The sequence below is a fragment of the Parambassis ranga genome, chromosome 22, assembly GCF_900634625.1.
Source record: "Parambassis ranga chromosome 22, fParRan2.1, whole genome shotgun sequence".
Taxonomy (NCBI): Eukaryota; Metazoa; Chordata; class Actinopteri; family Ambassidae; genus Parambassis; species Parambassis ranga.
The window spans coordinates 12,313,812-12,340,420 of NC_041042.1; the positions used below are offsets into that span (position 1 = coordinate 12,313,812).

The window sequence follows — 26,609 nt, forward strand, 5'->3', positions numbered from 1 at the left end:
ATCCACCGCTCCAGGCACTTTTAATAGTCATCTCATAGACTAAGCATGAAAGTTAAACTGAACTGTATAAAACAAACATGTTTTGTTGTCATCCAACTACAACTGTACACAGGTCCATGCTATTCATCCCTTCAAAACACAAATATCACACTAATCAACACTTTGAATGTATCTTGCTTGAAAAGAGAACTAGAAAGGTTCGAGTAGGGAAATTTCCATCCCCTAAAGAGACTTTGTCCCAGACTGAATCTTATGTCAATTTTCAGCGTGCAAATCCCTGAAAGATCCATGGGATTGCTGTTTAAGTAGAAAGCAGCACCAAGAACATTTGTATTCCTCAATAAGACTCCCTGTGGGTTTCCTTTTCATTTGGACCACCTCCTGAACTAAGAGAAATAACAGGCAGAGCAGGAAGAGTTTTAACCCTAACAGCAAGCTTAACCCCCTCCTACAAGAAGCAATCTCAATGAATGGCCTTTAATTATGGGTTTATTGATGCTTAATTACTGGACGGGTACACAAATTACAAATTGACGTTTTTATTTCAATTTAAGCTTAAATGAATGGGACCCAGGGCCATGCTGCAAACACAAATTTTGGCTTCTCTACCCCATGTTCAAACCTCCGTTTTGATCAAGATAACAAAACAAGACACACACTTAATAACTATGAAGCACTGCAGTGCTCATACTGTAATAGGGCATTTGTAGCTTGTAGCTGTCTGAAGAAATGCTCCACCAAACAACCAGGAAAAGACTAAATGGGCTGCTGTCAGTGATCTGTGGGGTGCGAAGGCCTGCTAAGGTTGTGCATGTTAAAAATGGTTGAAAGGGTGTTACTGTGGCAGTTTTATTTGAGGAGCTACAGTAAGTGAAAACTGTGAGCACACAACATCCAGATTACAAGGGGTGAAAGCACACTGTTGTCAGCGCTTAGCCTTTTAGGCAACAAAGTGACGATGTTAGATAAGAAGTGAGCAATATTTCAGCCTTAGCCTCTAAAAGGACATAAACTGCCTGTGAAATATGAATTATTTCTGGATTAAGGCTTAAAAACAACATCAAGAAGCGTTGTCATAGTTTGATTTAAAGAACAAATGACACTTTAACAACACTCAATGTCTATTAACTGCACAGTTTGACAGACTGTGCTTTTGTTAGAAGATGGGAGAGAAAAAGCTTTTGTCTGCAAAGGCCTCATTAGCCCAGCAACCTTTGACACAGATGTTTGTGAATCATTAGTTCTTCCATCCAATCTGAAGACGGGCTGAACTACCAAAACTGTGCGCCACAGTCCTGTTATCTCTCTGTCAGCTGATGTGTAGTTATTTCGGTAAATATACAAACAAAAGCAGCCCAATTCTGCCGCCTCAAAGAAACAACTGCAAACTCATTTATTTCCTGCATCACTCTGAACTGATATAGTCGACTGTGGAGCTGGTGCTGCCTTTGTTTTCCAACAAATTACATGCAGTTTATACGTCTTATCCGATCAGTCTGTCTTAAAACCATTTGTTTTCTGGTTTGGAATGTTATCTGGAGAACCATAAATCACCCTACTTTATAGGCAGGGAGAACAAAAATGTGTCATTAAGCTCACATAGGAAGGAAAAAGGCCACCAGTATCCATCTTACTTAATATCCCTCTCTACTGTCACAACTACATTTCCACTCTATTGTTTCCTTCACATATGACGCTTTAGCAAAAAGGACATGTGAAGGAGGACAGCTGAGAACTGCTAATGATGTTCATATATCTCTTTTCACTATCAATAAGTTACAAAATAAAATTGAACAGTTTAGAACAGATTAGGAATCTGGGTGTTTCATGGTTTTGAGTAATGTTTCTGTGGGTGTGGAGCTGCTCAGTAAGCCAGTGACAGGTTTCCTTCTTGACAGTGGAAGAACAGAAAGTAGAGCCACATTACCGGGGCTATAAATGAGGCTTATCAAATGGCAGGCACATTTTTGTCATCTCCTCAGTCTACTGGCATCAGAGACAATCTCTTTCATCTCCCATTTCTCTTTTGCTCCACAACTGGGCTATGTGGTCCTCTAAAGCCGACTCAGGCCCGTCATATCTCTTTGCTTTTCCTCGAATATACCCTACTCTTCCTCCATAATCTTTTTTCCAGACTTATCTCACCCAGTCATTGACAGCGTCTCTCTTATTTGAATATTATTTTATTATCTTTTAAGCATCCCTGCTCTTCCACCTCCTTCTTTTAATCTGTCTCTTACTGATCCATCATTTTCCGTCACCATACTGCCAGTACTATCGCGAATAATGAAGAAAAAAACGGAAAAACTAAAACTGTTTTTGAGCTGAGTCAGCTCACAATGAACTGATAGTATTTCCTGGGGAAATTTAGAGCAGTTGTGTGTGTGGACATACGTTCACTACAACACAACTAGAAGCCTATAGTTATAGAGAGTGCAACAAGTAAATTAGTATCATATGACTGCATCACTGCTATAGATGCAGTTTTTTGAAAACACACACATTTTGATGAGAACATGGGGAATATTGGTCAAGTTATTATCAGCAGCTGTGCCCCTATAGCTGAACATCACCAACTGAATATACCATTAATTTCACGTTCAAATCTTGCATCTATTTGTGTGCTTAAGCAATTGCCTGTGTATGAATGTTCATGCTCACAACAGTTTGAGTACACAGGCTGCCCGTTATCTGAGCTCTCAGTTGCCGTGGACCGTGGTAAGCTTGCTTTTCTGATCTAGACAGATTAGCTGTGATCTTAACAGATCCTGTCTGATCTTCACTGCACATCTGGTCTCTAAACATGCTCTTATCAACATTTTAACACCAATTCTAAGAGTAGCTTAGACTGCAGTTGACACCCTCTTTATAAATAATGAAACACACATAGCTCATCAAAGAATATTCATGCAGTATTTTTAAGAAGAAAACATCATGTAAGAGATTTTCAGCCTGTGTGCATTTGTTGATCTTGGCATTGTTGGCTTCCCATTCCTATATAATATAAAGGGTACATGTTCAGCGTGGCAGGAAGTGGTCAGTCCAGTTTGGAATTATTTTTTGATATTCTGTTACTGTATGCAACTCTCAACGTCCTACAATACACAGCAGGCCTGTCCGTTGTTACAGAATCATCAAAATGGGCTGTTAGACACTTTCAATTCTTATTCAACAAGCAATACCATCAGGGAGCTATTTTGTAATTCTTCCTGAATAACTATAAGCTCATCCATACAGCAAGTCATAAAAGTGAAAGCTCTGCTTAAGTGCTTTGATAGAAATGATGTTGATATGCTTAAAAATCTTCTCAATAAGTTTACCATTTACACTTTTACAGCAAGGTATACTCATATACTGTATGTAAGTATGGACAAGGCATCTGTGATGGCACTAGGTTTTTCATGTGTTGTTTTGAGACACTGTGGGAGGCTTGGATCGGCCATGTTGGCAGCCACATAAGTCCACTTAACTCCAGACAAATACTGGCAAAGAGGAGGAGGAGCGTGGGTGGAGCTACGGCCGGTGGGCAGTCATGGCAGCAGGAATCTCGCACTATGGTTTGGCACTCATCTGTTATATAAAACTTCACCACCCATACAGTAATTACAATAATGGAATATAAGAGTAGAGATAAAAAAAATATCCAGGCGTGTGACATTTGAACAAGACTGATTTTAAAACAGGTCCCCAGAGGTCATGGAGTGGAACTGCAGTTTTTAAAACTTCCTCAGCCCCAGAGTGCTGCTCTAGTATAGTGTACATACCAAGTGTTCATCATGCATCATGCATCATGCATATTGAACTTCAGGAGGGAACCTTCCTGAGTCAATAACTGAAGTTGATAATTTTGAGTTTAAAACATACTAAGCTGACAGGAGCTGCTTTATCCTCACAGCTTGCATTCATTCAGTGAGGTGAGGCAGGTTCAGTCTGGCCTTCCTATCTTGTCAAGGACCCACCTTTGATTTCTGTGTCCTTCAGAAGATCTTTTCATCTCTAACTGTACTGATTGTTCCGTCTCCTTTTCACTGTTTTTTTTTTCCTTTGTGACTGCTACTTTAACACAAGTGCAGGATCCGTAAAAATATATCGTCTATTTTGGGCTTATATCAAAACAACATATTTATTACAACATTTGCATTTTTAAATATGGTTGGTTGGTTGGTTAAACATGACTCCATCAGTCTAACTAGAAAACTCATATCAGAAGAAGGACTTCACATTCCAATGTTCCCATTGACTGGCTTTACATCACTGTGTCAGACTGCTTCGCTCACCACTTGAAGCAAAGAGGAACCATGTAAAATCCACCCTTGTGGAAAAACGTCACGTCCCCAGCTGCCACTGTTGCCAGAACGGAGGCATAAAATACTTTGAAGGTGGGCAAAGATCTTCACTGTGAGCTTATCTTGTTATTTATTTTGCTCTACAGTCATTAGTTCAGACTGGATGATAGCTCTCAGATCATTTTATTATAGGCTTAACCTATTTTCTAACCTCTTTTTTCAGCAAGAAATGTTTTATATTCAAAGATGTCTTAGGAAACACAGAATACTGGTTAGGCTTACTTTACAATACTGACTTCTTACCTGAATGAGAGGTTCTCCACATTAGCATTATCTTAGTAGTGGCATCACCTCAAGAAAGTTAAATGTCCTTACAAGTCAATACATTTAACTTGTATTATTTTATTTGTATTGTTAATTTTTATTTAAAACAAAAGCTGGTCTCAAGTGATATAAAAAAATATTTTGAGTCACACAGACAAATTAAATTTCTGACAATTTAGTTAGTCAATGTTTTTGCATTTTACATGCTGATCTACAGTTGTGTTGTGGCCTACAGCTTAGTGTTGTCCCTGAACGCCCCCTCATGTTGCTCACGAGTGGAGACACGAGAGATGATTACATTTGGATATTCTTTTTCTAAGTAGCTTTTGACTTTTTCTAGACGACAATGAATAACAAACCAGTCAAGTATGACAAATGACTTGTGTGTCTACACAGACACGCATACACAAGGCTTTAATTAATTCAGCCATGACTACATAATGCAACCGCACAGGCAGAAGCAATTTTAATGCATTTTTAAAGTCGAGTTGTTTTTTTTCTTCTATTAACTGATTTTTAATCCTCACTTTGCTGACAGTAATTCTCAATTATGCGCAAAAACGTAGTGTTATTCAACATTAAGAGAGTTATGAGTGCTTGTAAATGATCAAACGTACAAATAGCAGGAAAACTTAGCATTTAAATGCATCATCAACAGTAACAGGTACCTTTTATTTATGGGGCAGCTCTTTAGATTAAAACAATGCTGCTCTTTACTACAGATGGCCAAAACAGGACATATGTTCATATATTTAAAGGAGATATATATATATATATATTATTTATATTATTTATCATTTTTTGGATTAAAATATAAATAATGTGCACATGCCCACAGCATTCTGTGACTGAATACAGGTTCGCAAAGTGTGGACAAAGATATTGTTGTGTTAAACACAAAAGGTGTAGTAATCTCTGTCTGGGTGACTCCTCCTCAATGGTTATATTTGGACTCAATGCTACATCTGATAAATTCTCGTCATTGGTCAAAATCATTTTCCTCCATTCTTGGCAATTTCTATTTAAAGCTTAATCAGAAATGAAATCTGCTGCTTATTTTTGGCAACATTTTTCTCAGGCAGTTATCTCCATACCTCTGCATTTCTTATCTGCTGTTACTGAAACCAAACTGAAAATCCCACAATTATTTTTTATCTTCAAATATTACTGTGCATTCATAATTCACATTATATTGTATGTAAAGGCTTATTTCCTTTCCCTCACATTTTCCTCATACAGTTTCTGCATTGCTTGATATGAGAAAGGGTTGTAAATATACATATTTTAGTATGAAACTAGTAGTAGTTTCACTTATTGAAGAATGAGAGGATGCCAAAACTTGTGTGAGCATGAGACCTGCATGCTAGCTTTTGATGCTTCAAAGACCAGCAGGAGAGCTAGAGAAAAGTAAAACCTTGTCCAAGACCCTGCAGTCACATCTGCAGGTCTCCAATGAGGGCAGAAAGGTGTCTGATCGTAGCCATAGGGGGCCTTGCACTGCTGTACACAATGTCTATGAATGGGTGTGTGGGTGTGAGAGAAGTGTGTGGATAATTGAGGGATATCTTCTGTACAGTCTCTCAATAAAAGAGGAGCCTTCAGGTAAAACCACCAAGAGAGCTTAATTAATCAAAGTAACACAGTTATTAAATTTCCAGTAGTGAAAATGTAATATGGGGATGACCAGTCTCCACATAACAATCCAACATCATTTCATCCCAGAGCTCTGGAAGGTTCTCTGCAGCTAGCATGAGTTCACTCCAATTGTACAAATGGACTGGGCTCTACCACCCAATTTAACCGAACACAGGTAATTCCAGGGATGAATGCGAGTCTGAGCCAGCTTACTTCAACATTATACACACACACATCCTCGTTGCCCTCATGTTCAGGTCAGGATCAATAGCTTGATTGATTGAGTAAGGAAAGACATCTTGGCAGCAAGAAGGATATGGGTATGGGATTGACTATGGAAGACATTAGCCCTCAAGAAACCAATCGATCTGACCTTTAAGGATCGATGGTTTACTCAAAACTAAGTGAGGAGCATCTGGCAACTACAATAGCTTCACCTCATATTAGAGGAAGAAATCCATTTTTGTGGCCTTAAAATAGAAAAATAACTGACTTACTACTTTTGATTTGTTTGTAGCTTGTCTAGTGTTTATTCTTCAAACTACCTTCTAAGAGTAAAGTCTGCAAAGTTTAGAAATAACACCTGCCATCATGTTCGACTCTTCAGTGTAGCATTTGACCTATTGATACGTAATGATGTGCATCATGAGGGGCAGTGCAGATATATTCACTGGGTAATTAATTGTTGGTTCCCTGTCCCTTTAAGAGTACACAAGAACAAGTGCCACAGGCTCAGTTTCAAAACAATACACACAGGCACACATACACAACACAACACACATCAAGATGTCAACAACGTAGCACAAGAATACTAATTGGATAGTCTACAGACTGTATCCTAATTACATAAGAATGAACTGAGATAATGAGATTTTTTTTGTCTTTGAAAGGTATGCTGTACTTGTAATTGCTTCCCTCTGTTTTATTTGTCTTTTAACTGTAGTTCATTAAATGTGTAAGAGACTGAGAGAAAAGAGATGACAGCGTCTCTACAGCTTACACAGGTAATTATTATCCCAGGAGATACTTTGCTGGGAAGAATGTCAGCCTATGATGAGGTCAAAAGCTGATGAATCTCCAGAGGACAAGAAAAGATATACAGAGGTTTAATGTTAAACCATTTTTTTGTTAGAGCTCAGTGTTCTACAAATGTAATTTGACCTGAATTATATACATAAAAAAGAAAAAAATCTGCTCCTACAAGGCAGAGAAAGAAGTCCAAAGCTATGAATGCATGATAAGGTAACTTGGCTATCATAGTGTGCCAGGTTAATTAAGCTAGGGTAGGGTAGCAATATGTGATGGAAACAACATTGCAAGTAAACAGTGGTGAACTCAATCTACCATGATATACTCCACTGACCTTGCTTTTATAGAGCAGGGCAGTTCATTAAAGGAGTAGGGTTGAAGGCACACTATTCGCTGGATTATTGATAACGGAGCGATCGACGGCTACCTCTGACAAAAAATACTTGACAACAAAGACAGAGGAGATACAGGAAGCTCACTGGGCCATGGCTTCAAGGTTAGATTGTACATTTAAAAAGTGTTCTCTTAATGCCTCTTGGGTCTTGATGATGCAGTAACCTCTAGGCCCAGAAAAGCCCTCAAGGTTTACACATTGATGAAAAGAGAGAAGCAACCTTGACTAATCTTTAGCAGCTCATTAGCAGTGAGCTATCAAGCGACCTGGCGAATCGGAGAAATGCTGTTGAAAGGCAAAAAGGCTGGAGGGAGTCCTGGTGTCCAGCTTAAGATATACGGGCTGCCACTCCTCTCTGTATGTCTGAACATGGCACAATTGACATGTTCTTTCATGTGCTGCACTATAGTCATTTCTATACTGTATCTTGCTCCAGACCATAACCTGACTTTGATATCAATGTCAAAGTCGGCAGAAATGGCATTCATGTGCATTATAATACTTTTGCACATCTCATCTCTATCAACAGAAAACATCATATTTGTTCAATGACATCAATGATCAGAACATAAGCATAGGCAAACACCTATGGAAAAATCAAATTTGAGTTGCTTCATCTTAGTAATCTGCATGTAGTCACAACCCAGCCACACTCTGGTAACAAATGCTGGCCAGAATTCAGTGTTTCAATTTTTTTTGTGTCATTATGTTTTTTTTAACATAATGACACATCAGGATATCTGGCCCTGAACCTTCCACGCAGCCTGAGATGTTTTCTATGCTAATTGGAGCATCAGACCTCTTAAAATAGCTTCCTCCATACAACCCACATGTCTCTAAGGTCAAATGTACTACAGAGAAGAGAGGATGTTTTTCAATGGAGTTTTACTCATTAACCCTTAATCTACCTTGCCTGACATCAACCTGCTACAGTAAATTAAAAGTAGTGGCCTAGTAATATATTCATGTTAAACAGTTTAGACTTGTAGTACCCTGGGTCCCCCTGGTATGAGCTGCATTTAAATATCATGGTAACACTATTCTAAAAACGAAAAGTTATGGAGGAGTAAGCACTTTACTTGCATGTATTTCAGATTAACTTCCATGTTTTTAAGTTAGTGCTCCCCAAGAAAAACTTTTTTTTTCCTTTTTGTGTGATGCTATATTCTGTTATTTATCATTTCTATTATTAATGGTATTGCAGTCTTGTCTGTCTTTCAGAGGGAAGGATGTATCTTTTGAAATATGCATTAAAGGTTGCCCAAAAGGTCACAGGTCAATAAGATCTCTGCCCAACAAACTATGTCTGGGGCATCGCTTCAGTCTGTGGTCTGGGTGAACTTTTTTTTTTTTTATCTTGTAAGACAACTGTTAAATACCAGCCATTTTCTCTGTGTCCTGGTTTTGCCACGCTTAACAGGTCAGGTTGCAGATGGAGAGGCCAAACCCAAAGCACAGTCTTGTTTCAAATGCCAGAGCTTTTACATTTCAGCTCCAAAACGGATAAGTAGTACAAATTGCCTCTCATCCAAAGTAATTGTTCATAATTGTTTGCTCAGATAAGAACGGTACTGGGTGTAGAAAAAAAGGCACTGGCATGCATGCCTGCATCGCGAGTTTAACACTGATCTGTTTAAATGTAGTCTCAATGGATAGAGGTGAAAACAACAATGCAAAACATTCTTTCTTGTAGTATTTAATGTAAGATTCTTCTAAGGAACTCTGTGGAGTTAATATTCCTGTGTTTATCTTCTAGTTTGCTCATGAGCAAACTAGTTCTTTCTGTCCATATAAATGGACATATGAAGGCATTTCCAGAAATGTCCGTGTGGCTTTGCAAAGTATTCAAATGACGGCTAATGGCCATCTTCCCTTTGCCTCAATTTGCTCCTTTTTCTTTCAGTTTATCAATCAGTTGCAACCAACTGTAGTACCCAAAGGCTGCAGATGGGATTTTAGACCTTAATACTACTTTAACTGCACCGCCTGTGGCAGTATGACAGTTTTAAACATAGATAAAGGTTTAAAACTGAAATGAGGCATGGAAAATCCAGCTTTATAGTGCATACAAGGAGTAGTTATTCCAATCATTTTTCAGACCTGCCGTTTCTAAAACATTACACTTATACTGTGAATGGTTGCCTTAACCCCTCAGATTACAAGCAGGATGTGGGTTGTGAACATTAGTTTCTGGAAACCGGCTTAGAAAATCCAGATGACTCCCTGAGTTGGCAGAGGACAGACAGCCTCAGGGCCACTCCATTACAAACAAACAAATCAACTGCTCCACCAAACAGCATCCTACTAGATATCTCCTCCTGCCAGTCAGCTCCAAGCTCCAACTCATGCTTCTCTATTCTGTGTGTAAGAGCGAAAAATCAATGTGTAATCATATTCACACTTTCTTTGGCATGAGACATTGAGGGCAGACACGGAATTGAGACGACCCACTCAGCTCAGAAAGGGCACAAATTCAAATCATTTTTTGTCTTTGTTTCTTTCGCCCCTTCCATGGTGTGCTGATTCAAAAATCTCTCTTGAACATGACAGAGGTGACTCATTTCCAGTCAACTCAATTATAGTCACAGAAGAATCATTTGGCACTTTGCACACTTAGATGAATGTATATTCCTTAAGCTTTACCTCCCTCTGTAGTTGCTGCTGCATGTTACCGCCTGTTAAAACAGCTTCCCACAGAAAGAGCTAATGTGTCAAACAAATCCATGATTAGTGCTGATTTTTCTTGATCTTAACATTAAGTATTGTCTTTTATGCTGATTGCCTCGCCACGAGCACCATTGCCTCATGATGTTCTCATTACATACAGAGCCCCCGCATATCAGCCTCAGGGGGGTGGGCATCGGACTGCACTGTGTTCTGCAGTCACATGCCGGTGATGGCCAGGGACATTGTGGTAATGAGTGACACATTTTGTATCACACATTCACCAAATTAAAAACCTTGGGTCACGTAATCACAGCCAATACCTAATATAATTCTTAGGAGTATTAGGTTTTCATTAACACTATACACAGGGACACATCAGCCTCTCTTTATGGAAGCAGGACTAGTGCTTAACCTCAGTGAACTCAGCCTGCGTCTGCACAACTTAAAGCTAACTAGCAGCATCTCCGATTAAAAACATTGTCAGTTTACAAGCTTCAAAGTTGAACATCTTACAGTGAATGTGTTAGGTACTGTAGAAAACAGCTCTTGCTTTTCCACAGATCACAGCCATTAAGTATTCATCCCTTATTTCCATCCCTTTTAAAAAGCGCCAGTGAAATGTGTGGAGACAGCAGCTCGCCCAGTTCAATTATTCAAAACACGCCAACTGCATTGTGGCTAACTGAGGACTTGAACATGATTATGCACATATATTTCCTTTGTACTCCATGTTGTCTACCTTCAAACATGATCAGCTTCGTTTTCGATTTTTTTTCTCCCCTAAATTTTGGGCCATACATGCATAACTTGTGACTCTGCAGACTGAACATGGAGTCTGCAGGCAACTGTTGAGGTTGCCTTTATCATTATTAGGGTATGAGTTTACCAAGTCAATTAAAACATGCAGTAGAACATTGAATGTAAACTGCAGGCTTCATTAAAGGCTATGCTACATGAATGATAATACTTAGTGGTGGTGACGTGCGTACGATTGTATGTAACGTTGAAGTATATGGAACATATGATTGTACTGCACAATGTCATCTATGCAAAAAAACACTAAAAAAGTCCCAGTAAAGAGTAAGGAGCCAGGTAGGGGATGGTGGGGTTGCATGCAATGCAGTGGACTTTTACTCAGCAGTCCGAGGGTCACAACACCCCTGACGCTGCCATTTGTTTTTGTTTCACCGACTGTTAAGTTTCATTTTTCCCCACAAGTTTTGTTTTCAATTGCAGCAGGATATGATATATATATAAAAAAACTAACTGGTTTAATTTAGGCATAAATAACATGGTAAGAGGTTAGGTAAAGCTCATCTAATTCAAAACATTAAGCTCATTTTTACAAGGAAGGGAGTGCTTCCATTACAAGGTTGCTGTTTCTGGCTATAGTCCCTGTCTCTGTGAGTACATAGAAACACAGCCAGGGAAATATGTTCCATTCTCAAGGACTGAAATATCGACCTGATGTTATGTTTTCCTGGTGTGGACGGACTTACTAAAAAAACCTTTGTGAGATGCAGCCTTGGTAAACTATTTTCAAGTTAAGTTACTGCCACATTTTTGTTGATAGTTGGGAATGCATTTGTTTATACTCAGATTGCTTCTGTAACTAACTGTTGATGCCTCCATCACAGAGCAGTGTACACATATCCCCTGCCTTCCTTTACAACTTAAAGCAGATGGACAAGACAGAAACCAGTCATTTCTACAGTCCACTACCACTGACTCTTCTCTCTTACCAATATATTTCACTTTTCCAATTTCATCCAACACTCCACTCACCTCATCTGATTCTTGTAGCTCATGATAGAAAAAAAAACAACATATAAGGTAATAAATAGACCCTTCTGTCTCCCTCCATTTCACCATCACCTCAGGAGATAAGACGAAAGAAACTGTTTTCTCATCTTCCATGGTATGAAAATGAATTATGCTGGAGGATATGAAAGATTTAAAGGCAGAGGTCCACAAAACATGGCAGGACACTGACTCAGTAAACTAAACCCAGCTTTTTAGCTGAGCAAACTTTGTGAAAAGTAATATCTCTGTAGCACTGGTAAACAAAGCACGCCATGTTTTTATGTCTGCACTTAAGAGAAAATATCAAGGTGAGATTGTTTTAGCGTCTGTTTACTGATATAATTAAGCTTTAATGAAACAGAGTGGTACACCATTATCAACAGGCACAAATGTAGAAATGATTACACTGGTGATGAATTAGAAAGGTGTTTAAAGAGGATGAAGCACTGGAAATGAAGGTAAACATGGAAAGTTGTGGCCAGTGGTAGCTTGAAAAAGTGAAATTCCCCTGCAATGGGGGAACGTGATACCTTCATTCTTACCTTCCTCCCAACCCTGGGGACTTCCTGCCTTCTTTTCACTTTTCTCATTCCTCTCCTCCCGCATGTCTCCAGCAGCCACTATGCTCCACGTGAACTCTGGGACTCCCTCCACGGGTTGGTCACATGTTCTGCTACTGCCAGAACATTGGTGATCTGGTCATTAGAAAAAAAAAAGACATTTGCAATTATAATCTGCACAACACAAAAAGCATCATAGGAATGGTCGACGATGAATACAGCACTTAAATTAAAAAATAAAAAAGAAGTTTGATCAGAGCCTACTGTACTGTAATCACGCTAAAGTAAATCTCGAAACTCGCTTTGCAAGATTCTTATTTATCATAAGCTTCTGGGAAAGAAAACTGATGGTGCCAGCAAAATCTTTGTACAAATGTTCAAATAACACCAGGCGAAGATGATTGGAATATAAAACAAAACACCTTGTTTAGACTGATTAGCAAATGGAACTTTTAATTGCATGTACTGCCAGGGGAAAAGGGATTCAATTAAACATAATGTTGCTGCAAAATAGATAGATTTATTTTTTTTTGTTTTTATAAAAGTAGACGAGCTCCATAAAGAAGTTGCAGCCATTTTACACAGTCTTTACAGCAGGGACACTGTTTTGCCACTCTTGCAAACTAACTGGAGGTCAGGGGATTGCCTGTTTAAATGGTCAAACTTGTACAGCCATCTTGCAGATCCAGTTACAGCAGCCCTGCTCTGATAGAAAGCAATCACCAAGGAGGGAACCAAAAGGAAGTAAAACAGACAAAGACACACCAGGAGGCTAGATTTTCAAAATAGGACAGGAAGTGAGAGATTATGAGTAGTTTTTAAACTGTTGAAAAATCAAAGGTTGCAACTACAACTTCAATCCAGATCTGATTTTTAACGGAAGGAACCTTGTCAGTTGGATACTTGTCTCATTGTCTCATTTTTTTTATTTTAATGACCTCATACATTTTGTAATACAGCATCCTGTTGTTTCAGGCCACAGACCAAGAAGAGCACCTTTGATAGCAGTTGGTACACATTATATTTTTGCTAGAAGTACTTAACTAAACTCCTAAAGGATCTCATAATACAAACTCACAGCCAGCTCTCCTCCCACTCACCCGATCTCTGGCTCTATCTCTGCCTCCATCTGTCCTTCACTCCCTGTGGACAGACCTCATGTAGACTCCTCCCTGTGGCTTGTTGAATCGTTATTTAAAAGGGCTTGGTCACTTTGAAATGACTTCTCTCTCTTGGTTCAGGAGGAGAGGGACTAGAGGGTGTAATTAAATTATAACATCTTTCATGTACTTTTCAGCTTTTTTATTGGCTTCACTTTTGCATTAACATATTATATTGGTCTGAGTCAGGTAGACTGGGTCATTCCTAATGTAAAGTAATGTTTTTAAAAGACATATGGTTTTGTTTAACATTTATGCCAGTTTACTGTGTGTATGAAGAGACTGATGATATCTTAAGAGTCATATCATCAGATCACTGCAGCATATTATAGTGTTCAGATATGCCTGCCTCTATGAAATCACAAGTTATTTCACACATTGATTTTAGAGCTATAGATCAATCACTTCTTTTGTTAGTAAAAGTTTTGTTTTAAAATATTCTTTCAGCTTCTGTAAAACCTAGATACCACACTCCTTAAAGCAACACCTCCACATTCTCAGTGTTTGTGGTGCTGTTATTTTACAGATAAAAGACGTTCTAAGAGGCCGCAGATAACACATATCACAGGGCATATGAGCTCGTTTTAACTTCAAAGCAAATGACACAAAAAGTCCTGTGCATCCAGATGTTTGCAACAGGCTTCCGCATAAAGAAAATGAAACCAGAATACTTGGAGATTTTCTAATCCAGCAAGTCGCAGTCAATGGACAGAGTAATAAATCTGCTGACTGCTTTAAATGTCTGAAAACAATTTTGAAGCTTCTCTAAGCTTCTCTGTAAACACATTTTCGTTGAGTGCTACACAGTGTTATGAACATTAATGTGCTGAATTCATTTGGGTAGCAAGGTATGCCTGATCTGGTTGTAAATGACCTTGCAAGCAGGAGAAAACTTCCCAAATTAGCAATGGTTGAAATACACTGGGAGACAGTAAAACATCTGTTGCCTTACATATATACATTCCCAATATTATATTAATCATATATTATGAGAGATAAAATACAGTTGGAACAAGTTATCACTGCTGTGAGACCTTAAACTGAATGCTTAAAAGGAGCTTTACCTAATGAGGTGGTATCAAGGCTGCATTAGGCTGCCCTTAAATTACATGGCTGTCCACTTGAGGAGGCAGCTGCATTTAGAGGACTCATAGCAGCGGTTTTCCCCAACCACTTAGTGCCAAGAAAAGTAATGGTTTCCATGCTTAAAACTTGTCAAAAAATTGATTGCTGTAGCTACCCAGCACAGGAGACCTTAAGGGCTGATGAGATGTGGAGAAAAAGAGAAGTTCAAGGCTGCAGTGGAAGCTCATTTCCTCTTCATCAATGAATGTCTTTGTGGCCACAGTGGAATGATGCAATGTGTTCAGCTAATACACTTTATAGTTGCACTGAGCTGAGATCAGCACAAGTGCTCTCAGTCGTAATGCAAACAAACACATTCACTTTCACTTCCAGTTTCCTCCATTGATTGGGTCATTTACCGAAGTTCGACAGAATGGTTATCAGTAACGGCAGGCCTGTAAACTACAGTGGGGAAAAACGGGATGACCATTTTGGAAATAGAGTTCAACTTCCATTCGCAATGCACGTCTTTCAGCATGTTACTGTTTCTCCTAGGCCAAAAAAGTTAAGCAGACTCTTAAGCACCTAATGTTTAGGCACCTCATTTGCAAATGTTTAGAGACACAAAACATAAATATGTCTCCTTAAAACAGAGATGCACTTTTTTTTCATTTCATAAGCTTTTATATTTTATAGTTTTTGCACTGATGCAATAAAATACCATACGCTAGTTAGAATATAACATGTTGAACATCTCAACTGAGTGGGAACACTTAACATATACAATGTAGAGCTTCAAATATATGTGTGCTTCAAATCATCAAGTATTTGTAATACACAAAGTTTTCATGACATCTCATGACCCGCAGCAAATCTATATTCAACCCACCTAAAATGCTGACAACATATCCATCCATAATCAACCAATCAAATGGCTTGTCCAGGCTAAAATAAAGGTGTTACAGTCTGAATATAGTCAACTATATATCTACTACACCCGAGCAAATGGTTCATTTACCTTTTGATTACACCACTGCACATTTAATCAAAATAACTAGAGGAGCTATTTAGGGGAATGGTGGGTACCACTGAAACACATGTTTGCCCCTTGGCTGTGTCTGCCAAAAGAAATCTTCAGTTGCACCCTAATGTTTTGGCAGAGCACTGTTAATTAGGAGCAGGTCATGACAAACAAAAACTTTGGTTTGATATTTGATTTGTCCTGAAGCACACAGTAATTGCTGGAAAAACTGTTTGGATGGTGTATGAGTGAATGACCCATGTTTTGTATGTATTTTGGAAAACAATGAAAATACAACGAAAGAAAAGATCCAAATAATCCCCCTATGATTAAATCATTTACCTGATCTCTATATAAAGAGGCTTTAATTGAAAATTATGGTAAAATTGGTTAACACTATAAAGACAATTATTTAACTCTTCTTCATGTAGAAATGATAAAACATTGTCAGTGTGTTAAAAAGGAATTGATGCTCAGTCAAATGGGATGTACAGAGATATGCATTTTAAATTCATTTCCTTCTTTGATCTACACTCCATTAATCTCATGTCATTTCATTTGAAGGTAATTCCAATTATAATGCTGCCAGTAAACAATAACGATTTTTATGATGTTGTTTTTCATAGATGTGAATGCTAATTAAAGGCAATCTAAGAATACCAATACCTCCATGAAACCATGGTTACTGGAAGCAGGGATGCTCAGGATGTGATAGTATGGAGCCGTAAAGCACCGTGGCATTTGCAATGAAAATGTGCAGGAATGTTTACAGAATGTAAATCTGGGACACTCTAAATGACAGTTACTGTCTCCTACATTTCCCTTCTTAACAAGACGGAGGGTTATTATTATTTTTATTTAGAACCTGGAACCAAATATATAAGCCCTGGTTGAAAAAGCCATTGATAACAAGAATAGCTTCTGACTTTGTTAGCCTTTTACAGAAAATCAAATAAATCAATATAGTTCTGGAAAGCATGTTTGTCATTTTAATTGAATGATTTGCGTTTAAAAAAAAAGTAAATCATAGACCTGTTAGTAATTAAGCATTTCCACAGTTGCCAGTGGTACTGACTGTGTTAACAAGGGCGTGTGATTGGTTAATGAGCCTGTCATGACACTACGACCCTGACCTCATTTATCAAACGGGGGACAGATTGAGCGATTTGTCGCGTTACACAGCCGAAGGTCACTGAGCCAACTGCGGCCGTCTTTATTTTCTGTATAAATGGACAAGGGAATTCCCAGAAGCGCAAAGCTACTGTATATAATCACATGTTTAAAAAAGAAATGGTGGATTTGTGCAGGGGTGCAGACATCAACAAAATTACATCTAACTATGCATAGATCCTTGCTGATTGAGAGTAATAACTGTGTTGACAGCTGTCTCTGTGTAACTCTTGAACAGAGTTGATTAATATGTTTATTTCCTGATTACAATGTAATTCAATCTGGCTGAGCTTATTTATGTATCCATTTGACATTTTATGGCCTGTGTATACCTGGAAAATGTATTTTCTCTCAGGAGGGCTGGAGTGTTCTGTCAAAAAAAGAAGGCAAATGATGTTTGACAGCAAGTTTGGGAGGCACCTGAGAGACATATGTTGTTGGTGGACAGAAATTTAAAATGCTTGTTTTTTATTTTGATATTTTTCAGCTGTCACTCGTCACACGTTTTTTTAAAGATGTGTTTGAGTGCAATTTGTATAGCAAAACGTAAAGACATCTAAAAAAAGAAAGAAGTGGTTTCCATGTCAACACATTTTGGCTCAACTGCATGTGACAGTTTCTGATTCCAGATCAGAAGGGATCAAAGCTGAATGTCAGGTTTCTCACTCCTTGTGAACTCGCTCCTTCACCTAATCCAGAGCATCCACTCTTCAAAACTACAAAGGCAACACACTGGCAGGGGGTCAAGAGAAATTCTCCACAACAGACCTTCTGAGGACTCAGAAAAAAAAAAACGACTGAACTACTAAAAAATCCCAAAACATAAAAAAACCTTTATGGCTTACAATAGTTTTCAAACCATCAAAACAACTTGTGAGTTTCCCACCATTGCATTCAGTGCTAGAAGCTCAATGTGTGAAAGTAATGAGGCCTTCAATTCTACCAAAATTCTTTAATAAGACTTGCCATTCGAATACAGTTTATTTGATGAAAACATTCATTTGTGTAAACAGATGCTCATTGACGCCTGATTTCATCACCTGAAAAACCTGCACAAAAGAAACAATGTGTCCACTGCAAATAGTGAATGATGTGACTCCAGGAGGATGCTATATTAAGCACCTGCATCAGTGCTCTCTCTTCTTTATCCCACCCACCCCACCTTTGCAAATGTGTTTTATTCCACTGCTGTGTCTCATTACACAAGAACAGCACTACCAGCTGAGTGAGGCAGATGTTCAATTGTAGAGCAACGGCAACTCCTCAAGTGGCTAGCATCCATCTGAGCGCCTGTGTTACAGCTGGCAGCCACAGCTGAACCGCGACAATCCATCTCGATGAGGAGAATAGGTCTAGAGCGATAAAGACGATGCGTGGGAAGGGTTGTGCTAAACAGAACATGGCAATGGCCTGCCCTGCTGCCATTTTCCAAGAGAAGACAACATTGCAGTTGTGAGACAGGAGAGAGTTCATGTCACAGAATGGCAAATAAGTCAGCGCACCAGCACTGAAATGCAAATAAAAAAAGTTGGCTTATGCTGTAGCCCCTGCAGCTAAAGGCTGCTAATGGAGGCAGGGACATAGAAGAGAGGGAGGATACAGAGGGGAAGCTGGTGGCCAGTGTCCAGTCGGCGTGTTTTGGCTTTTGTGGTAGGTAATAAATGCCCACAGACAGCAGATGCTGTGGGGAAAGTGAAGATCTATTGCTGAAGCCTAAAGCAATGTTCACCATGCCCTGTTTTGACCTGTTTGTTCTAAAACAGTATTCTCGCAGGCCACAGATTCTTCCCTCTGTAACACAATGCAAAAGTCCCCTCAAGTGCCACCACACTAGAGGTGTTTTATCATTTCACCTACAAAAATATGACACAAAAATATATTCACAACAGAAAGAGAACAAAAAGGAAATTTACAAGCTAACACATAATTAGTTTCAGTGACCTGTGCCAATATTTTGCATCAGGATATGAAGGTATGTGGCTTTTTACTATCCAGATGTGAGCCCCTGTGAGCACTAGAAATGACAAGTCAGAGCTCTCAAAATGAGATCTGACAGAAAAATGTGGCTGTCTGTGCACATGATGGGCTGATTGATTCAAACGCAGTGGGTGATCTGTTGTCTAATGGATACCAATTACAGTTAGGTCCACTGCAGACTGTCATAGCCATAGCTGTAGCTGTAGCAGGTTCCTAGGGGTTCACAGTCAAGGATGTGTTTCTTAAACAGCTGGGTGACAGTTCAGTGCTGGCGGGACTTTGAATCATCACTTACAGGATGACCTCCTGCCCTCCAAGAGGTTGGAAAGGGACAAAAAAAAATCCTGCCTTCAAGTGATGTGAATGGCCTTTGAGAGTTGGATGTGACATACTTGCACACTTGTGCTAACGCAGATGCTCATACCCTGGGTCATACTATTAAACTATCACATTTAGATCATTTTTTTTTTCTCTAAACAGCTCTGTTTTCTTATTTATAGCTTTTTAATAGCTGCAAATAATGAACTTCATTAAAATCTATTAGGTCTGTCTTGAAGGGGATGATGAAAAGCTTTTGAAGATTCAGTACATGACTTGTTATGGTTCAACATTACCAGTTACATTGGTAAGATGTCAGCCCAGTCAGTTGACTATTTTGGTCTTTGTAGCTGATGTAACAGCACACATGTTTTTCCTCCTCCTCTCATCGGGGTTTTCATCTCCTCAGGCTTGACTTGTCTTTGACTGTTTGATTAAGACATACAGAGAGTAATGCCCAAATAGTGTTTGAAGCCTGTAACAGAGGGCATGATACTTGTGAATGAGTGGCAGAGCTCTGAAAAGTGATTCTGTGTTACACACAAATCAAACATAATATAGTAATGGTGGTGTAATTGTAGCCCTTGAGGTAAAACCTCAAATTGAACACTACAATGAAAGAGTATCCAGTCTCATTTCTTGTACATCTTAGCTATAGAAGATTGAGGTATTCTAAAATGAAAGGCTTTTAAAAATTATTAAACAAGAATTATCTTTCCCTGTTTTTATTATAGCTTCAGTGGAGTGAATTATTTTCTTTTAAAATACATTTGAAAATTTGCTCCTTTATTCCTGGATTTATTAAACGATTAAAAGAAGCCAAGAATAATGAGTTTTTATTTTTTGACATTACTTTTTAATATTTCAAGCAAACATGTTTTACCCTTTGAAATTCTGTCTTTTGTAAGTGTGCTTTGTACTACCCTATAGTTGTCAGGGTTTGGAATTGCGGACACAAGCGCAAGGCTGGCGACAGCTCAGAGTTCAGTCTAGGGTCGGTACACAGGTTGGCAGTCAGGACGCGAAAGGGGCTAAAGCTAAGGCCCACCTGAGTGCCCACTGGAAGCCACCAGAGACCGAGACAAGGACCTCCAGTGTCCAGGTGGAAGGATACCAGAAACGAAGTCGCAGACACCCCAGGGTCCGAACAGAAGACCATCAGAGACAAGGTTGCGGCCCCACCTGAGTCCGGTGGAAGACCATCAGAGACAGGGACAGGAAACCTCTGGAGTCCGGACTGGAGACCCCCATCAATGATGATTCAGCCCCTTCATGATCCAAACAGGAAACCAGTAACTGAAACCTCTCAGGATTTAGATCGGAACCCTGGGACAGGGACCCCCGGGGCAGAACAGGAAACCAGAGGCGAGGGACCCCCAGGGTCGGGACAGGAAACCAGAGGTCAGAACTCTTCAGGACCCCAATGGGAAACCAGAGACAAAAAACCCCTAGGGTCAAAACAGGAAACCATAGACTAAGACCCTGCCAGGGCCGGAACCGGAAACCAGAGACAAAAAAACAACAAGCATTGCGATAGGAAACCAGAGAAGGAGTCCAGCCTGGGTCAGGACAGGAGACCAGAGCCCTCCACAAGTTGAACCAACTCCATTATACAAAAAAAACAAGTACTCAGGATTTAAACAAAAAACAAGGACAACAAAACACAACAAACACAAATTCTGCCTGGTCTTGATTTAAATCAACATTAACCATTTTAACTACTTGTTCTTCAGTTTATTGGCTTGTTTTCATAACTATATGTTAGCACATGCCAACAGTACATAATATTTGATATTTTCTTCATTCTTTCCAGCAATTCCTTTGACTTTGAAAACACTTGCTGTGTAAAGGTATTATTGATCTATATCCTTGCTTTTTGAGACTGCAATTCCTTTGCCATTGTTTATCTGACTCACATCTGGATAGTAAAACTTGTGTTTTGTTTTTCTGCTGTCATAAACTGTTAGATTCCCCCTCTAGAAATATTAACACTAATTTTATGACTGGTTTATTAGCTTCCAGATGTGTAATTGTGCAATAAGAATAAGTTGTTTTTGTCTGGGTCCTTGAAGGGGTCATAGACGGGCTGATCAACAAAATCTGCTTTTGCGATGATTCCAGGGCTGATTGTAGGGGGCAGGCGAGACAGAGACATTTATATGTGCTGATGGAGAGCTGATGCCAGGTGTCACGGCCAATTGGTTGACAAGAATCTTTGAAGGACAGAGGAGCCTTAGCTCGCCTGTCTGTCTGAGGAGGACTGAAAATGTCCGACTCACCTGACATGGGTACGGAGTCACCGGGAAAGCTCAGGTCGTCCTCGGCTACCCAGGAGAAGCTCCAGTACCCTTTAGGAACCCCAGCAGCACTCTTACCACCCAACGGTTCACCTGCAATAACAGCAAATCCACAAGTTACTTTCAAAGTGACATTGCAAAGCCAAAAGAGAAGAGAAAAAAAAAACAAAAGAGAAATAATTATTATTCATGGAGACATTCAATTAAATAATGCATTTGGTGGGTTGCATCCATGGTGAGGTCTCATTTGTGTGAACATGTTATACGACCTTACATTTTTAAATCACTCATTATCATGCAAAGCCCCTCCTGCTCGTGGCTCTGCTATCGAATAGATGAGGCAAAACTCTTGAAGAGCTAGGCAGGATTTTCATCTTAATGGAAAGTGACAAAGAGATCGTCCTGCTGTAATTCAAATTTCTACAATACTGAAAAACGGTGCAGCATATCACTGTGTGGCTTAAAACTGAGGAAATTCATAATGAACTTCAGCATTTATAAGGCAACGGAGTATATACAGTGTTGGTAGTGGAGATTAATAGCGATAGGCTAATCCTGAGCAGTGACAGTGCACTTGAGTCATAGTATAAACTCTAAGGGGCCATATGAATTGGCTATTGGATATCAATAGGCTGCATAATTACCTGTAGGCAGGTTTGCCTAATTTTGTTTGACTCTGTCTTCACCTTCTAAACTCAAAGACTAATTATCACAAGATCGAATAGAAGTCTGATGCTGTAAAGCAGAAGCAACAACTTTCTTGTATACTTCTTGTTCCCCTACACACACACACGCGCACACACACACACACTAGCTCTTTCACTTTGTCCTTAACCCATGGATAATTACCATGGAGTCACAGACCAATACACTGCTGCCTTCAGAGAGCCCTGCATAAATCCTCCAGTCATTTCAAATGAGCCTTAAAGAGAATTGATTGTTAACACAATTACACAACACTGAATGGAACACACTTTTATTTTGGCCAAATGAGACACACAAAATTTGTTGTTCTGACATGTTGGACCTTACATCAACACTGAGTATTATCCATAATTTCTTGTTAAAAAAAACATTGTATTTTTGTCCTTCTTTATAAATTGGCAATCAGCAAAGGCACATAATAGATCATTCATTCCAAACATAGAGATTTATTACACAGAATAAAGAATCAGTCAAGATGTCCCTGTCAGTAAATATGGCTTTTACAAAAGATGCACAAGAAAATATAGTTATGATATGAATTGTTTTTTGTCAACTGACAAACTGTTTTAAATTAATAATTTTTCTTGCAAGGACAACATTATCTGGAATCAGACAAAAATGACTTGTTGCCTGCTTGGATGATCTGAGCCTGGATGAGGCTTTTCCTTTTAGGGATTTTTTTTATGCTCCATTGGTGGCCAAATGACTGGATCTGACTGTGGCCTATACAGAGGGCTTGATTAGGGGTCACCAGATGTTGCTATTGGGAAAACTGGCCGACAGAGCTGGCAGGCTGTTGTTGGAGCTAACTGTCTGTTTGGCTTCCTGGTAGCTGTAGCTGATGATGGCTGAAAAGCTTTTAGAAAAGATGTTAAGTCACTGGGGGAACTGGTTGTCTGGCTGACTTACCAACTCTTGTGAAAGACGGATAGCCTCTAACTGACAGCTTGGGATGGGAGAGCTGGCTCACACAATGCTGAGTGCTTTTTGTTTCTGGCTGTTTGTGGGGCAGGTTGGCAATATGTCCTGATATTAGATGATTTTGCCCTTTACTAACCCTTAAAGAGTGCCTGAGGCAGACGTGCAGCACATCGCCTGCCTTGAAGTAGAACCCAAATTTTTTTCTCTTGTCTTTGTTTTTTACATTAATAGCAAAAGGGAATAGTTGCTGCTCCTAGTGATGCGACCATTGTAACAAATTGTTGTGGTGAGGGGAGCAGAGCTTCAAAACAGAACTTTTGATTTGCCAGACAATCAACGTATTTCTCACATAAAATTATTAAACTGTCAATACGTGTAGGAAAACTGGGTCCCATTAGTTTATACATCTTCAAAGGAGGCTGCTATACAAAGCACCTCATGAATATAATCAAAAAACCCAACAGAACACAATGTGAGTGTTGAACTGTATTTTTCAACAAACATCTGGTAGAAAATGTTCCGCACAAATTTCAGCTCTTATTTATAGCAGACAGGCATTTTCCACCTGCGAACACGACCTGTGCTTCAATCACTGACACAGCACGTTTACAGCCTTTACAGGTTAGTTGGTTAGTACAGGTATGCTCCTGCAAAAAGGATGGGACAAATATCTGTGAGAGATTCCGGCTGGAATTTCTTGTTACATTAATGGGCCTTTATGTGCTTTGACTGTATTGCTTATAGCTGCCTCTGCCCCAGCATACTGTAACTAAATTACCGTCCAGTAGCAGATAGTATTTCTTCTGCAATTATTATTATTATTGCTCTACAGTTCACTGAGCTGACAAATATATTACCTTCACATGCATGCTTTTTCTGATGTTCTGGCACCTAAATGGTGCTTTATTTAATTTCCTGGCAGCTAAAGACAAATTAAACATTGAGGTCTAATATTTATCTAGTGCTCAATAAGGCCAGTGTCATATTTCCTTAGGGCAATGCTATTTAAGGTCTATGTATCATTTATGCAGATTAAAGAATTCATTACTTCTATTGCTCCAAATAGATTGACAACAGTAGCCAGCATTAAAGTGTGATAGCAACACCAATGTGACTTAGAAATTGAAAGTAAAAAAGCATGATCAAAAGAAGCTTTCATATGTGCATAAAGTTCTAAGGACCTGGTTTGTGCTTTTCGAGTGGAAATTCTGACTTTAAACACAGGTTTTCCTTCTTCTTTTTTTTTCTGTCAGCCTCATATATTCTCCTCGCCACAACAAAGGAAAGATACAGATTACCCTCTTTGCCCCACACACTTCTTCAAATTCTTAAAACACAAGAGCGAGACACGTAGACGATCACAAGGTAGGGGAGCAAAAAAAATACTTTTGACTGGTCAGTACTACACATGATGTATGTGCTGCTCGTGGCCTATGTTTCACAGTAGTGCAGTGGTCCAGAAATGCAGCAAATTGCCCATGAAAGTGGAAACAGTTCAGTAGATGTGTGGCAAGGCTTGGATCTGAAAACTGGTGCTGCTTTCACAAGTAGTCTGATATTTATGTAAACTGGCTGAATAGACATTTCCAATATGGCACAGAGTAGAAGCTTGCCTACATTTAACAAAGATGTTTGAAAATGTAGGAACGCATGTGGAGTATTAAGCAGTAATTAAAAGGGAAATGAGGAAGGCGGCCTTTTACCCTGCTGGATTTTCATACTCTTTGCCTTTCTGCATCACAATTGTCCTTTTCCTTTTGCCCATTAATTAAAGATTTACCTAGGGATACATACATTACTGCCTAAATAAATTGATTACCTGTCCAGCCCAGTGACGCGTCATTAAATGCTCGTCAAAGTCTGCCAGCACCACATCAGGCAGCTGAGGCCTGGAATTGGCTGCTCTCTCTCTCTGCTACAAAAGACCTCATTGATTTCCATCAGAGGAGCCCTCATGTCCACTAAGCACTCTGACTTTCATTAAGACCTTCACAGGATTCCACACACGTTGTTCCCAAAGCACTAAACATGCACATGTACACAGAGCCGTTTGCACACACTTCACAAACTCATCCCAGTTCTCACTGGAGACCAACACAGCAAAAGCAAATAATGAAGTCTCCAATTAAACTGTCTTTAAAAGCAAAGAGTATGGTGACAATATGTGATGTATAAATGTCTTAACTGGGGTGTCATGTTTGTTTAAGGCTTATGTCTCCTTCTAATAAATGGTCACTCTGGTTAAGCAGGGTTAAATTGAGGAGGGAGCTTTAAAGTGGTCTTGTATAATATGCCACCTACAGGCCTTGTTGTTAGCTGTAATCGAGGGATAACTTGTTTTAAGAAGCTTTATGATTTGTCATAAGAAGTTGGTGCAGGATTTTTGGGGCATGAACTCAAGCTTGTAAACAAGTAGGGATTTAAGTTGTGTAGGATGTGGTGTACTTTACAGTGCTGCCCATGCTGCCTAACTGAAGGCCTCCATTAATGCAAAAAGGAAGAAGAGGAAGAATTTTTGGGGGTTGAATTTTAAAATCCAGAGTCCAAAGACCTTTGATTTACAGTCTTTGTAATCTCACTTAACTGTTTCATCTTCTGTAAATGAGCTGCTAATGAAGTAAAACTTTGTAATAAGTGATGATGAAATACTGGCTTCCAAGCACCAACCACAGACATACCATCAGAGGAATACCTTCTGACAGCACTTAGGAGGCTTCCCTTGGTAATGTATGTTCATTTGACGTGTGTGCCCTGAATCCTGAATATAAGATCAAGCACCTTTTGTCTCACAGGATCAACACAGAATGATTTTATCAAAGAAATGGATCATAAGGCTTCAATCTTTATCCATTATCCCAAGAGAATAGAAGGCTAAACAATGACAATGAAGATGTCAGCTGGTTTTCACTGATGCTCATTAAAGAAAATGATTTGGCTGTTGTACATGATGCCTCTTTTCTTTGAAGCTTTGCTACACCAGGAAAACATACAGTAAGTAGAAAGCCTAGTATTTACAAATATACAGAAAAATGTAACAGAACTGTAGCAACTGTGACATGATGTCAAATCAGGTAATCTTTGCATTGGTAGAGTTCTGTATGGATTGCAATGGGCTCCAGTGGTTATCTACATATTTGCCATAGCATGCCCCATGTTTGTTTTGTGCATGGTAGGTTTTTTTTTTTTTGCATTAGGGTCTTGTCTATGAGATGGATGGGATGTGCTGAAAAATGGAGTGGAGTGCATGGGTAAGCAGGGATCAGCAGCATACTGTATG

The 26,609-nt window shown here is 39.2% G+C and overlaps 1 protein-coding gene across 1 annotated transcript in view; it reads right to left on the bottom strand.

The window, feature by feature from the left end:
• alk (ALK receptor tyrosine kinase) overlaps positions 1–26,609 on the bottom strand; it is a 236,237-nt gene that overhangs the window by 111,979 nt on the left and 97,649 nt on the right. The window contains exons 2-4 of the mRNA XM_028395006.1: positions 21,689–21,799; positions 21,010–21,012; positions 12,669–12,833 (exon numbers count right to left, since the gene is read on the bottom strand). Coding sequence (XP_028250807.1) covers positions 12,669–12,833; positions 21,010–21,012; positions 21,689–21,799 — 279 coding nt within the window. The remainder of the gene's footprint in view (positions 1–12,668; positions 12,834–21,009; positions 21,013–21,688; positions 21,800–26,609) is intronic.